Below are 15129 nucleotides of genomic sequence, written 5' to 3' on the forward strand. Positions count from 1 at the left end.
TGGATCTCGAAATAGAGCCGGGAACAATATTCATTTATAGTACTGCTTTTCTCAGGAGCATGTCGGTCGGTCTGTGTCTGTCTGTCTGCTAGTCGGTCCGTCCGTCAGTCTGCTTTTCTGTCCATCTCTCTCTCTCTCACTCACTCTACTCTCTCTCCCTCCCTCTGCCGCCCCTCCTCTCTTCCCCTTTCTCACTCCCCCTCCTTCCACGTAATCTATTCAGAGGAATTCACTCCCATCATCTGTCCAGTCCCTGTTGTGTTCTAGTCGTGTCGTTTAGAAAGGTAGGGAGCCTGTGTTTGGCTCTGGGAAAAACAACCCAACCACCTTGTTATGGCGAGAGGTTTATCTCAATGAGCATGCCAACGGTGCCATCTCACAGAACTGCACTAATATGGCAGTGGAACAACGGACACAAATACAGCCCTACCTTACTTCACCAAGGTAAATCATTGGCTATGGTGAACATAATAAAATGTAAGGTACGTCAAGTAATAGTAATACACTATTTCATGATGTTCTTCCTGCGGGAGAACGTGTTAAACAGACACATTGCTGTTGTTGGTCACGTGGTGTCTTGTGTGTCCTTGTGGGAGGGAATGTTCATGGAGCTCCTGTGTTGCATCCTAATAATCTCTCCTTTGTCTCAAAGTGTGCACTTGTTCACCTCCCTTCATTTGTGGGAAGCAGTAGAACGAGTGCCCAGTTCCTGGGAGAAGGAGAGATTGTTGGGACGCACCCTGTGCAGAAAATGTTCAATGCTAGAAATGAACTTTGAACAAATATGTAGTTAGAGGTGTGCTGATGTTTTGTGTGGGTATTTGCTGTTATTGCACATCAAAAGCTTCCGCAGGACATTGATCCAGCCCACAACATCGGACCAGGATTTTGGGAAACAATCTTAAAAAGGTTCAATGCAGCCATTTTTATCTTCATTTGAAATCATTTCTGGGTAACAATTAAGTACCTTACTGTGAATGCTTTCAATTAAAATGGTCAAAAAGAAAACAAAAATTGCTTCTTAGTCAAGTGCAATTTCTCAAACAATCATTTTTGCTAGGATGTCTGGGAGTGGTCTGAGTGGGGAGGGGGAAACTGAAAACCAGCTCTTATTGGCAGAGAGGTTTGGGAACTCTTTCTTATTGATCTATTAACTGATGTCACCGGGCAGGCCAAAACCCCAACAAGCTAAAATTTCAGGTCGGTCTTTTCAAACAGGTCCCACACTAAAAGGGCATTATCGTCAGTTTCACAAATTCACAGTATTATTCCAACCTCATAGAGTGGAAATATATATATATATATACAGCGGCCCTTTAATGTAACTTGCAGCAAGTATTACACGCTTGACCTTAACGTTATCATCTAATCATAGTGATACCAATTTTCTGCACAACATGCAGAGTGATAACATGTTGTCCACTTGAGTGGCGTAATCACGAGCAAACAGTCTTTCACTGTAATAAACTTGAATCAAAATCTCCAATATTTTTCCGTTTGCACAGCTGTAACATAAACCATACTTTAAAAAAAAATACGCTCCCACTGCCTCTCTGGTTGTCAGAATGTGAAACCTGGCAAATAATCTCACCCTTGTCAATGGGCCAGGCACGCCCAGGATAACATTGAAAAGAGGAGAGATGAAGAGGCGGAGGAAAGGAAAGGTTCAGCCAGGGTGAAGAATGGCATGAATGCCACAGACGGCCAGGAAGCAGGACTGGAGCAGAGGAGGAATGAACCAATGAGCCAGGAGAGAGCAAATACGGACAAAGGGCCGAGATACAACACAGCAGAGACGAGAGAGGAGAGATACAACACAGCAGAGACGAGAGAATAGAGATACAACACAGCAGAGAGGAGAGATACAACACAGCAGAGAGGAGAGAATAGAGATACAACACAGCAGAGAGGAGAGAATAGAGATACAACACAGCAGAGACGAGAGAGGAGAGATACAACACAGCAGAGACGAGAGAATAGAGATACAACACAGCAGAGAGGAGAGATACAACACAGCAGAGAGGAGAGAATAGAGATACAACACAGCAGAGAATAGAGATACAACACAGCAGAGAGGAGAGATACAACACAGCAGAGAGGAGAGAATAGAGATACAACACAGCAGAGAATAGAGATACAACACAGCAGAGAGGAGAGAATAGAGATACAACACAGCAGAGAATATAGATACAACACAGCAGAGAATAGAGATACAACACAGCAGAGAATAGAGATACAACACAGCAGAGAATAGAGATACAACACAGCAGAGAATAGAGATACAACACAGCAGAGAGGAGAGAATAGAGATACAACACAGCAGAGACGAGAGAGGAGAGATACAACACAGCAGAGAGGAGAGAATAGAGATACAACACAGCAGAGAGGAGAGAATAGAGATACAACACAGCAGAGACGAGAGAGGAGAGATACAACACAGCAGAGAGGAGAGAATAGAGATACAACACAGCAGAGAGGAGAGAGGAGAGATACAACACAGCAGAGAGGAGAGAGGAGAGATACAACACAGCAGAGAGGAGAGAGGAGAGATACAACACAGCAGAGACGAGAGAGGAGAGATACAACACAGCAGAGACGAGAGAGGAGAGATACAACACAGCAGAGACGAGAGAGGAGAGATACAACACAGCAGAGACGAGAGAGGAGAGATACAACACAGCAGAGACGAGAGATACAACACAGCAGAGAGGAGAGAGGAGAGAGGAGAGATACAACACAGCAGAGAGGAGAGAGGAGAGATACAACACAACAGAGACGAGAGAGGAGAGAATAGAGATACAACACAACAGAGAGGAGAGATAGAACACAGCAGAGACGAGAGAGGAGAGATACAACACAGCAGAGAGGAGAAAGGAGAGATACAACACAACAGAGACGAGAGAGGAGAGAATAGAGATACAACACAACAGAGAGGAGAGATAGAACACAGCAGAGACGAGAGAATAGAGATACAACACAGCAGAGACGAGAGAGGAGAGATACAACACAGCAGAGAGGAGAAAGGAGAGATACAACACAGCAGAGAGGAGAGAGGAGAGAATAGAGATACAACACAACAGAGAGGAGAGATAGAACACAGCAGAGACGAGAGAGGAGAGATACAACACAGCAGAGAGGAGAGAATAGAGATACAACACTGCAGAGACGAGAGAATAGAGATACAACACAGCAGAGACGAGAGAATAGAGATACAACACAGCAGAGAGGAGAGAGGAGAGAATAGAGATACAACACAGCAGAGACGAGAGAGGAGAGATACAACACAGCAGAGACGAGAGAGGAGAGATACAACACAGCAGAGAGGAGAGAATAGAGATACAACACAGCAGAGACGAGAGAATAGAGATACAACACAGCAGAGACGAGAGAATAGAGATACAACACAGCAGAGAGGAGAGAGGAGAGATACAACACAGCAGAGACGAGAGAGGAGAGATACAACCCAGCAGAGAGGAGAGAATAGAGATACAACACAGCAGAGAATAGAGATACAACACAGCAGAGAGGAGAGAATAGAGATACAACACAGCAGAGACGAGAGAGGAGAGATACAACACAGCAGAGAGGAGAGAATAGAGATACAACACAGCAGAGAGGAGAGAATAGAGATACAACACAGCAGAGACGAGAGAATAGAGATACAACACAGCAGAGAGGAGAGATACAACACAGCAGAGAGGAGAGATACAACACAGCAGAGACGAGAGAATAGAGATTCAACACAGCAGAGAGGAGAGAATAGAGATACAACACAGCAGAGACGAGAGAATAGAGATACAACACAGCAGAGACGAGAGAGTAGAGATACAACACAGCAGAGACGAGAGAGGAGAGAATAGAGATACAACACAGCAGAGAGGAGAGAATAGAGATACAACACAGCAGAGACGAGAGAGGAGAGAATAGAGATACAACACAGCAGAGAGGAGAGATACAACACAGCAGAGACGAGAGAGGAGAGAATAGAGATACAACACAGCAGAGAGGAGAGAATAGAGATACAACACAGCAGAGACGAGAGAATAGAGATACAACACAGCAGAGAGGAGAGATACAACACAGCAGAGACGAGAGAGGAGAGAATAGAGATACAACACAGCAGAGACGAGAGAGGAGAGAATAGAGATACAACACAGCAGAGACGAGAGAGGAGAGATACAACACAGCAGAGAGGAGAGAGGAGAGATACAACACAGCAGAGACGAGAGAGGAGAGATACAACACAGCAGAGAGGAGAGAGGAGAGATACAACACAGCAGAGAGGAGAGAATAGAGATACAACACAGCAGAGACGAGAGAGGAGAGATACAACACAGCAGAGAGGAGAGAATAGAGATACAACACAGCAGAGAGGAGAGAGGAGAGATACAACACAGCAGAGAGGAGAGAGGAGAGATACAACACAGCAGAGAGGAGAGAGGAGAGATACAACACAGCAGAGACGAGAGAGGAGAGATACAACACAGCAGAGACGAGAGAGGAGAGATACAACACAGCAGAGACGAGAGAGGAGAGATACAACACAGCAGAGACGAGAGAGGAGAGATACAACACAGCAGAGACGAGAGAGGAGAGATACAACACAGCAGAGACGAGAGAGGAGAGATACAACACAGCAGAGACGAGAGATACAACACAGCAGAGAGGAGAGAGGAGAGAGGAGAGATACAACACAGCAGAGAGGAGAGAGGAGAGATACAACACAACAGAGACGAGAGAGGAGAGAATAGAGATACAACACAACAGAGAGGAGAGATAGAACACAGCAGAGACGAGAGAGGAGAGATACAACACAGCAGAGAGGAGAAAGGAGAGATACAACACAACAGAGACGAGAGAGGAGAGAATAGAGATACAACACAACAGAGAGGAGAGATAGAACACAGCAGAGACGAGAGAATAGAGATACAACACAGCAGAGACGAGAGAGGAGAGATACAACACAGCAGAGAGGAGAAAGGAGAGATACAACACAGCAGAGAGGAGAGAGGAGAGAATAGAGATACAACACAACAGAGAGGAGAGATAGAACACAGCAGAGACGAGAGAGGAGAGATACAACACAGCAGAGAGGAGAGAATAGAGATACAACACTGCAGAGACGAGAGAATAGAGATACAACACAGCAGAGACGAGAGAATAGAGATACAACACAGCAGAGAGGAGAGAGGAGAGAATAGAGATACAACACAGCAGAGACGAGAGAGGAGAGATACAACACAGCAGAGACGAGAGAGGAGAGATACAACACAGCAGAGAGGAGAGAATAGAGATACAACACAGCAGAGACGAGAGAATAGAGATACAACACAGCAGAGACGAGAGAATAGAGATACAACACAGCAGAGAGGAGAGAGGAGAGATACAACACAGCAGAGACGAGAGAGGAGAGATACAACCCAGCAGAGAGGAGAGAATAGAGATACAACACAGCAGAGAATAGAGATACAACACAGCAGAGAGGAGAGAATAGAGATACAACACAGCAGAGACGAGAGAGGAGAGATACAACACAGCAGAGAGGAGAGAATAGAGATACAACACAGCAGAGAGGAGAGAATAGAGATACAACACAGCAGAGACGAGAGAATAGAGATACAACACAGCAGAGAGGAGAGAGGAGAGATACAACACAGCAGAGACGAGAGAGGAGAGATACAACACAGCAGAGACGAGAGAGGAGAGATACAACACAGCAGAGAGGAGAGAGGAGAGATACAACACAGCAGAGAGGAGAGATACAACACAGCAGAGACGAGAGAATAGAGATTCAACACAGCAGAGAGGAGAGAATAGAGATACAACACAGCAGAGACGAGAGAATAGAGATACAACACAGCAGAGACGAGAGAGTAGAGATACAACACAGCAGAGACGAGAGAGGAGAGAATAGAGATACAACACAGCAGAGACGAGAGAGTAGAGATACAACACAGCAGAGACGAGAGAGGAGAGAATAGAGATACAACACAGCAGAGAGGAGAGAATAGAGATACAACACAGCAGAGACGAGAGAGGAGAGAATAGAGATACAACACAGCAGAGAGGAGAGAATAGAGATACAACACAGCAGAGACGAGAGAATAGAGATACAACACAGCAGAGAGGAGAGATACAACACAGCAGAGACGAGAGAGGAGAGAATAGAGATACAACACAGCAGAGAGGAGAGATACAACACAGCAGAGAGGAGAGAGGAGAGAATAGAGATACAACACAGCAGAGACGAGAGAGGAGAGAATAGAGATACAACACAGCAGAGACGAGAGAGGAGAGAATAGAGATACAACACAGCAGAGACGAGAGAGGAGAGATACAACACAGCAGAGAGGAGAGAGGAGAGATACAACACAGCAGAGACGAGAGAGGAGAGATACAACACAGCAGAGAGGAGAGATACAACCCAGCAGAGAGGAGAGAGGAGAGATACAACACAGCAGAGACGAGAGAATAGAGATACAACACAGCAGAGACGAGAGAATAGAGATACAACACAGCAGAGACGAGAGAGGAGAGATACAACACAGCAGAGACGAGAGAGGAGAGATACAACACAGCAGAGACGAGAGAGTAGAGATACAACAGCATCGCACAGAACTACATGCAGGGCTGTAAAGGTAGGCTGCAGGCTACACATGAGACACATGGTCTTTGATTTATTAGGATCCCCCTCCCCCATTAGCCGACACCAATGTACTCTTACAAAGGCCTAACTGTGTCAAGAATTCTTATCTGCAGAGCGGTGTGAGACTGCAGCACCAGATATTCAATCCGGAGTTATTTTCGAATGGCCAACACCTTCCTCACATGCACACATACACACAAATGTATGCATAGACACACATACACACAAACGTATGCATAGGCACACCTACACGCACCCACCTGGCACCTTATCAATTCAATGTGGAGTTAATCCCTCAGAAGTACACCCTTTTCAGTCGAATGCACTCAGTTGACTAGGTATCCCCCTTTCCCTTTCCTTTCCTTCCTACCCTCAATCATTACTGATGCACACTCCCCCCCCCCCCCCCCCCCCTTCACTGCTCTTAGACCCTCCACACTCCCCCCCCCTTCACTGCTCTTAAACCCTCCACACTTCACCCCCTGAACGGCTCTTACACAATCCACACTTCACCCCTGAACGGCTCTTACACAATCCACACTTCACCCCCTGTACTGCTCTTACACAATCCACACTTCACCCCCTCTACTGCTCTTAGACAATCCACACTTCACCTCCTGCACTGCTTTTAGACAATCCACACTTCACCCCCTGCACTGCTCTTAGACCCTCCACACTTCACCCCTGCACTGCTCTTAGACAATCCACACTTCACCCCCTGCACTGCTCTTAGACCCTCCACACTTCACCCCCTGCACTGCTCTTAGACAATCCACACTTCACCCCCTGCACGGCTCTTAGACAATCCACACTTCACCCCCTGCACTGCTCTATACACAATCCACACTTCACCCCTGCACTGCTCTTAGACAATCCACACTTCACCCCCTGCACGGCTCTTAGACAATCCACACTTCACCCCCTGCACTGCTCTCAGACAATCCACACTTCACCCCCTGCACTGCTCTTAGACAATCCACACTTCACCCCCTGTACTGCTCTTACACAATCCACACTTCACCCCCTGCACTGCTCTTACACAATCCACACTTCACCCCCTGCACTGCTCTTACACAATCCACACTTCACCCCCTGCACTGCTCTTACACAATCCACACTTCACCCCCTGCACTGCTCTTAGACCCTCCACACTTCACCCCTGCACTGCTCTTACACAATCCACACTTCACCCCCTGCACTGCTCTTACACAATCCACACTTCACCCCCTGCACTGCTCTTACACAATCCACACTTCACCCCCTGCACGGCTCTTAGACAATCCACACTTCACCCCCTTGCACTGCTCTTACACAATCCACACTTCACCCCCTGCACTGCTCTTAGACCCTCCACACTTCACCCCTGCACTGCTCTTACACAATCCACACTTCACCCCCTGCACTGCTCTTACACAATCCACACTTCACCCCCTGCACTGCTCTTACACAATCCACACTTCACCCCCTGCACGGCTCTTAGACAATCCACACTTCACCCCCTGCACTGCTCTTACACAATCCACACTTCACCCCCTGCACTGCTCTTAGACCCTCCACACTTCACCCCCTGCACTGCTCTATACACAATACACATTTCACCCCCTGCACGGCTCTTACACAATCCACACTTCACCATCTGGTCAAAGCACTTATTCTCTTCCTCCCTCTATTTACCTCTCTGAATATTCCATCAATATAATTGATGTTATATAATAATGCACACAAAGTTCTATATTATTATTATATTTATATTATTTCCCCTTTTTAACATCTGGCATTCCAATGCTTCCAAAAAAGCTCTCCTTCTCTCTCATTCCTTCCTCCTCATCCTCTGTTGACTCAGGGTCAATGTTCTACCCCTCCTTGCCAAACAGAGGGTAACACCCACCATCACCACCCCCGCCACTCAACCCCACCATCGGACCACAGCCCAGCAGACCAATAGAAGACAAGGAGGGCAGTGAGAGAGGGCAGACTCAGACCTACCCACAATCCCACAATGCCCGCCTGCCTCTCGAGTGACAGACAGACAGACAAACAGACAGACCCAGACTGTTTGCTGTGGGATTACCGTTCAAGCCTCTGGTCAGTCAAGAGGCATTCTAATGCCACCACTCCAGCTTGAGACAACAGAGCTTTGGCCAATAATTAGCTCTGTCGCATGAAAGAAGAGCCCCCCCCCCGCAGAGCAAACATCTATCCAACAAAGCGAGTAGTCATGTGGCTGTGTTGCCTGGCTTAACGTGAGAGGAGAGAAGGTCTTGAAATGTCAAGTCTCACATATCTGTTATGAGAGCTCACGCATTCACCGAGATGACGTTTGAATTGAACACAGGAAATACGCTTGGTCTTGGCGCATTGAGACACTCCCATTTGACCTATTTATTGTGCGATGGCAGCTGATAAGACCGGAGCGTAAACACCTCGTAAACATAATACATCACGTATGTGTGTGAGAGAGGGAAACAACCCTCTACTGACGCCAGCGTTGTGGGTGAAACCAAATGTCCACCCGAACAGAGAGGAACCCAGCTAGCTGAGGTCCTGTGTTGACCCTGTTGATGGGTGACTCTTCAGTCCCTGATGGGGATAGGGGCCACCGCCCAGAAGACTAAATAGACTTCTGTCTACCACACTAAAGAGACACACCTACCCATGACCACAGGCTAATTTTAAATCGCAAGAAACCTCACTTCATGCTAAGACACGCACACGTAAGTCTGTGTAAGGACCTGTGTGTGCAGTTTGAGAGGATGACCTCACCAGCACAGCTCCTGGAGGTGTATAAATAGCTCTGTGTGGGTTATTTAAAGGCTTACCTCTCCACCTCGGAAACTAGCGGAGGGACAGCCTCCCTCCACCTCCAATGTAAAGAGAGAATTTGTTCATTTTATGATCCATCCAGTAGATCCACCTCTGAACCTGCTGACGACACTAGCTTGTTCTGACCATAGACCTGGGTGTTGACCATAGCCTTAAAAGTAAGTTGGACACACCTGGACTGGACCGTGTACCATGTCCACAAAGTACAGCGTCTGCAACTCATGTAGTCACAACTGGGCACGCATTGGTGTATAAAAGATGTGCTAGTCACACATCCCTCATCCGACTATGAATAAGTGGGTGTGCTTGTGTGTGTGTGTGTGTGTGTGTGTGTTTGTTTGTTTGTGTTATCTACTTTACATCAGGCACTGGGTTAAGCTCTTTGTACGAATGCGTAAGCATATTTGTGTTTGTGTTGTACAAAGTAAGTCTCACTCTCACCAAGTGTGTTTGCTCTGGTGTGTGTGTGTGTACTCCTGTACTTGATGTGTGTGTTTCCTTCACTCACACATCCCCGTGCACCAGGCCGTAAACACTGTGTATGGTCCAGCCGAAGCCCCCCAGCAGCACGATGACCAGGATGATAATGACCAGAGCAGGAAGTCCCCAGCCCAGCAGTAAGTAGACCAGGTAACGCCGCTCCGTGTGCTCGTCGTTCATCACCAACACCTGCCAAAAGTTCACTGCCTGGGAGAGTGGAGGGAAGGGGAGGTGGAGGGGAAGGGAAGGGAAAAGAAGAGGGGAAGGGAGGGAAGAAAGGGAGGAGTGGGAAAGAGGAGAGGGGGGGGCAGGGGAAGGGGAGGTGGAGAGGGTGATGAGAGGAAGAGGAGTAGGGGGGGGGGGGGAAGTGGAGTGGGGAGGAGGAGAGGGGATTCGAGGAGGATAGAGAGCAAAAGGGGGTTAGTGAGGGGTTATTAGCCAGTAGGGAGGAAGAAACTCCAGCCGAAGAGCCAAAGGATTGTTCAGGAACCACATGGCTCACTACTGTTTGCTTTGTAATCTAGCGGAGTAGCAGGTTTGGATTATCTCCCTCGGTATTAGATGCTGTACACCTTGTCCTAGAGAGGCTGACACTAAATACACTCCATAACTCGAGACTGTGATAATACCCGTAAAAGGCCTATCCACAGCCAGGTCCTCATCTTTTTCTGTACAAGAAAGGATCACATAATAATAGGAGAACAGAACATTGCACATTTGATTCCATTACATTCACGAGCTGAAAAGTTATCGGTGAATGGGTGGGTGCGGGGTCAAATGCCAGTCACACAAAACCCTCTGCTTCCATGATCAGTCTCCTCCTCTGAGTGTTGCATCATCAGCAGCGGAGAGAGAGTAAGGGAGAAAGAGCACGAGAGACCGGGAGAGAGAGAGAAACGGTTGTGTAATGCATCATATTGGACTGCTAATGGATTGACACTTTGATTGGAACTCCATGTACATACTTCCTCAACTGGGCCGACCAACCAGTGCTCCCGCACAGTGGCTACCCGGGCTATCTGCATTGTGTCCCGCCACCCACCCACCAACCCCTCTTTTACGCTACTGCTACTCTCTGTTCATCATATATGCATAGTCACTTTAACCATATCTACATGTACATACTGCCTGTCTAACCGGTGTCTGTATGTAGCCTCGCTACTTTTATAGACTCGCTACTGTATATAGCCTGTCTTTTTACTGTTGTTTTATTTCTTTACCTACCTATTGTTCACCTAATACCTTTTTTGCACTATTGGTTAGAGCCTGTAATTAAGCATTTCACTGTAAGGTTGTATTCGGCGCACGTGACGAATAAACTTTGATTTGATTTGATCAGTGATAGTTTGGGGTGTGAATAAACAAATTAGGAGTTGGGTTTGTGTTGATTCCTTCAGCACGAACACTGGCTCCGGATAGGCCGGAGAGGCTTTGGCAAGTATTGGCTTGCCGTTACATAATGTTGTGGAGCCCTATGGTAAGACAGTCCTAGCCGGGCCTCTGTATCCAAGATGCTCACCGCAAGGGCTCGTAGACTGGCTGACTCAATTAGGCACTGTTATGTTTTGGCTCTGGGCCAGCCTGTATTCCCCCATTGCACCGCTCAACAGGGCCATTGCAATCCAAACGTAATTTTCCTGTGTTTTATATACAGTGCCTTGCGAAAGTATTCAGCCCCCTTGAACTTTGCGACCTTTTGCCACATTTCAGGCTTCAAACATAAAGATATAAAACTGTATTTTTTGTGAAGAATCAACAACAAGTGAGACACAATCATGAAGAGGAATGACATTTATTGGATATTTCAAACTTTTTTAACAAATCAAAAACTGAAAAATTGGGCGTGCAAAATAATACTTTCGCAAGGCACTGTATATTTCCACACTATGAGATGGGAGTAGTATTGTGACATTTAAAAAATGATGATAATCCCCTTTTAGTGTAAGCTGTTTGAAAAGACCGCCTGAAATTTCAGCTTGTTTTTGGTAGGATGACGTTTTGGCCTGCCTGGTGACATCAGGTGGTAAATTAGTTAATAGACCAATAAGAAAGAGAGTTCCAAACCTCTCTGCAAATAAGAGTTTGTTTTCAGTTTCCCCCCACCCTACTCCCAGACAGTCCTAGCAAAAATCTTGCTTGAGAAATTGCTTTTTGCTAAGAAGCCATTTTAAGTAAGGTACTTAGTTGTTACCCAGAAATGATTTGATATTGAGATTTTAAAAATGTCTGCGTTGAACCTTTAATGCTGATTTAGTGCAATATGGTCTGTGAAAGCCTCCTGGCTGGCGTCCGCGCATACACCACTTAGCAAAAAGCTGATACCTGACGACTCAAGGAGAGGGAGGGTAGTGGGTGGATACCCCATCCGATCAATATTATGGAGTATCGGGAAGAGAGTAGGGACGTCGATGAAGCCAGGGGTGTCAGCGATATTCTCATGAGCTACTACCGCAGAAAGAGAGAAGTGAAACCAAAGAAGACGCATCAGACATCACATCTTGGTGGTTTTAAAGGGGAAGAGATGCAAAAAAAAGACATGACAGAGAGAGAGAGAGAGATGGAGAGACAGACGGAGAGAGAGAGAGAGAGAGAGAGAGAGAGAGAGAGAGAGAGACGGAGAGACAGACGGAGAGAGAGAGAGAGAGAGAGAGAGAGAGAGAGAGAGAGAGAGAGAGAGAGAGAGATGGAGAGACAGATGGAGAGAGAGAGAGAGAGAGAGAGAGAGAGAGAGAGAGAGAGATGTAGAGACAGACGGAGAGAGAGAGAGAGAGAGAGAGAGAGAGAGATGGAGAAACAGACAGAGAGAGAGAGAGATGGAGAGACAGACAGAGATAGAGAGAGATGGAGAGACAGACGGAGAGAGAGAGAGATGGATAGACAGACAGAGAGAGAGAGAGATGGAGAGACAGACAGAGAGAGAGATGGAGAGACAGACGGAGAGAGAGAGAGATGGAGAGACAGACGGAGAGAGAGATGGAGAGACAGACGGAGAGAGAGAGAGAGAGAGATGGAAAGACAGACGGAGAGAGAGAGAGAGAGAGAGACAGACGGAGAGAGAGAGAGAGAGAGAGAGAGAGAGAGAGAGAGAGAGAGAGAGAGATGGACAGACAGACGGAGAGAGAGAGAGAGATGGGGAGACAGACGGAGAGAGAGCGAGAGAGAGAGAGAGAGAGAGAGAGAGAGAAAGAGAGAGAGATGGAGAAACAGACAGAGAGAGAGAGATGGAGAGACAGACGGAGAGAGAGAGATGGAGAGACAGAGAGAGATGGAGAGACAGACGGAGAGAGAGAGAGATGGAGAGACATACGGAGAGAGAGAGAGATGGAGAGACAGACGGAGAGAGAGAGAGAGAGAGAGAGATGGAGAGACAGACGGAGAGAGAGATGGAGAGACAGACAGAGAGAGAGATGGAGAGACAGACAGAGAAAGAGATGGAGAGACAGACAGAGAGAGAGAAATGGAGAGACAGACGGAGAGAGAGAAAGATGCTACTTTGTCAATTTGACTGACTCCAGGTCAGAGAGTTGAAAGGGGAAAAAAGGTAACGGCACCATCACACACCAACGCAGTGTCTTCCTATGGCTGTGTGAACACTTTCCAGTGTGTATTGCAGTTGACCTTTTCCACCACCAAATCAGCTCAACTAATACTGTGTGTTTCCATCACGCCAGGCTGCCAGCGTTCTGCCAACATTTAGCTGCGAGTTTCCTATTGACTTACTAAGAAATCTCAGAGTCAAACTTTATTCATTCAAACATCTCCCAGGTCATCTTGAAAGTATTTCAATCAGGCTTGAGAAACATAGATAATGCAGTTACACGGCTACTACAGCGTGCACCTGGCAACCTTGGTTAGCGCGCAATGCGCAAGGCCCGCCTCAGGAGTCGCTGATGAGACAGGGATTTCCCTACCGGCCAAACCTTCACTAACCCGGACGACGCTAGGCCAATTGTGCGTCGCCCCACGGACCTCCCGGTCGCGGCCGGTTACGACAGAGCCTGGGCGCGAACCCAGAGTCTCTGTTGGCGCAGCTGGAGCTGCAGTACAGCGCCCTTAACCACTGCGCCACCCGGGAGGCCCATTAGCCAATTTAATCTTTTCATTTTCAGAAAAAATACTTTTAGATGCCAAGACAGATCACATCCAGTACATAAACAACTAGAGCTTTCCTCCGCGTCACAAAGAACAGAAGTGGAGCGCCGCAGGTGAAGATAACAGCCTGTTATTGCAAGAAGCGGGTGCAGTTCATTTGGGGTAAGACTCCGAGGTACGGTGTATCAGCTTGTCTTGACCATGTGTAATTAACTAGGCCATGCTCACAGCATTCCTGTCCCTGCAAATAGGTCACAGGTCATCTATACACCACCTCTGGGATTCATTTCAAGTTTAAATATCAAATTATGAACCATTTGAAGCCTACGTGTGATCGTTTTTAGAGCGGAGTGTGTGTGTGTGTGTTTTGAAGCAGTTACGTGAGAATGGAAGAGGGTCAGAAGGAGGTGTGTTTATGTGGGGGTTGGGGGGGGGGGTAAGAGAACTTGGAATCCCAATCTTATCACACAAGTACGAGCACAAATACACGACGTACACGCTAACCTGGGATTTTGCCACACATTACATAAAAACGCACGTGTCAGGTAAAGTACAAAGGAAAGAATGAACATCTATTTCTGCCAAGTGACAGTCACAAAAGTCCTATTTGACATGGTAGAACTGCAATTGTATTCATGAAATCAAACTATCTAGGGAAAGATACAAACCAATTTCCCTTTCAAAGCCTCAAATCCGATCCGTTGACTTATCATTTCAAGAAGTGCCCTGCAATTAAATTCAGGAAGAGTTGACAAATAACAAATGACAGCGCAAAGGATATGAGCATCCGAGGTGCAGTATATCAATTCTAGCGTCCACAATTGGTCTTTGATGACAGAAATGCCGCCACTCAACGCCGACTATCGTACAAGAGAGAGAGAGAGAGAGAGAGACAGAGAGGGGGAGCACCCTGACTGAATGACCCTCATTGTCCACACAAGCGGAAATGGGCATACATGGGCCTTGCGTGCCAACGTGTGTGCCAAGGCAGCATAGGACTATCAGAACAGCTTTCAACAGGTTGGCGCAGGTGTACAGATGGCCCGGAGAACAGTATGCCAGTCTTTCAGTGCCTGCTATGTGCCATT

General features: G+C 47.1%; 1 protein-coding gene across 1 annotated transcript in view; it reads right to left on the minus strand.

Annotated features, from left to right (window-relative positions):
• Window positions 1-15129, minus strand: part of LOC139389777 (adhesion G-protein coupled receptor V1-like) — a 190389-nt gene that overhangs the window by 35896 nt on the left and 139364 nt on the right. The window contains exon 85 of the mRNA XM_071136722.1: window positions 9978-10156. Within this exon, the coding sequence (XP_070992823.1) occupies window positions 9978-10156 (179 nt within the window). The remainder of the gene's footprint in view (window positions 1-9977; window positions 10157-15129) is intronic.

Source organism: Oncorhynchus clarkii, chromosome 30 (assembly GCF_045791955.1).
Source record: "Oncorhynchus clarkii lewisi isolate Uvic-CL-2024 chromosome 30, UVic_Ocla_1.0, whole genome shotgun sequence".
NCBI lineage: Eukaryota > Metazoa > Chordata > Actinopteri > Salmoniformes > Salmonidae > Oncorhynchus > Oncorhynchus clarkii.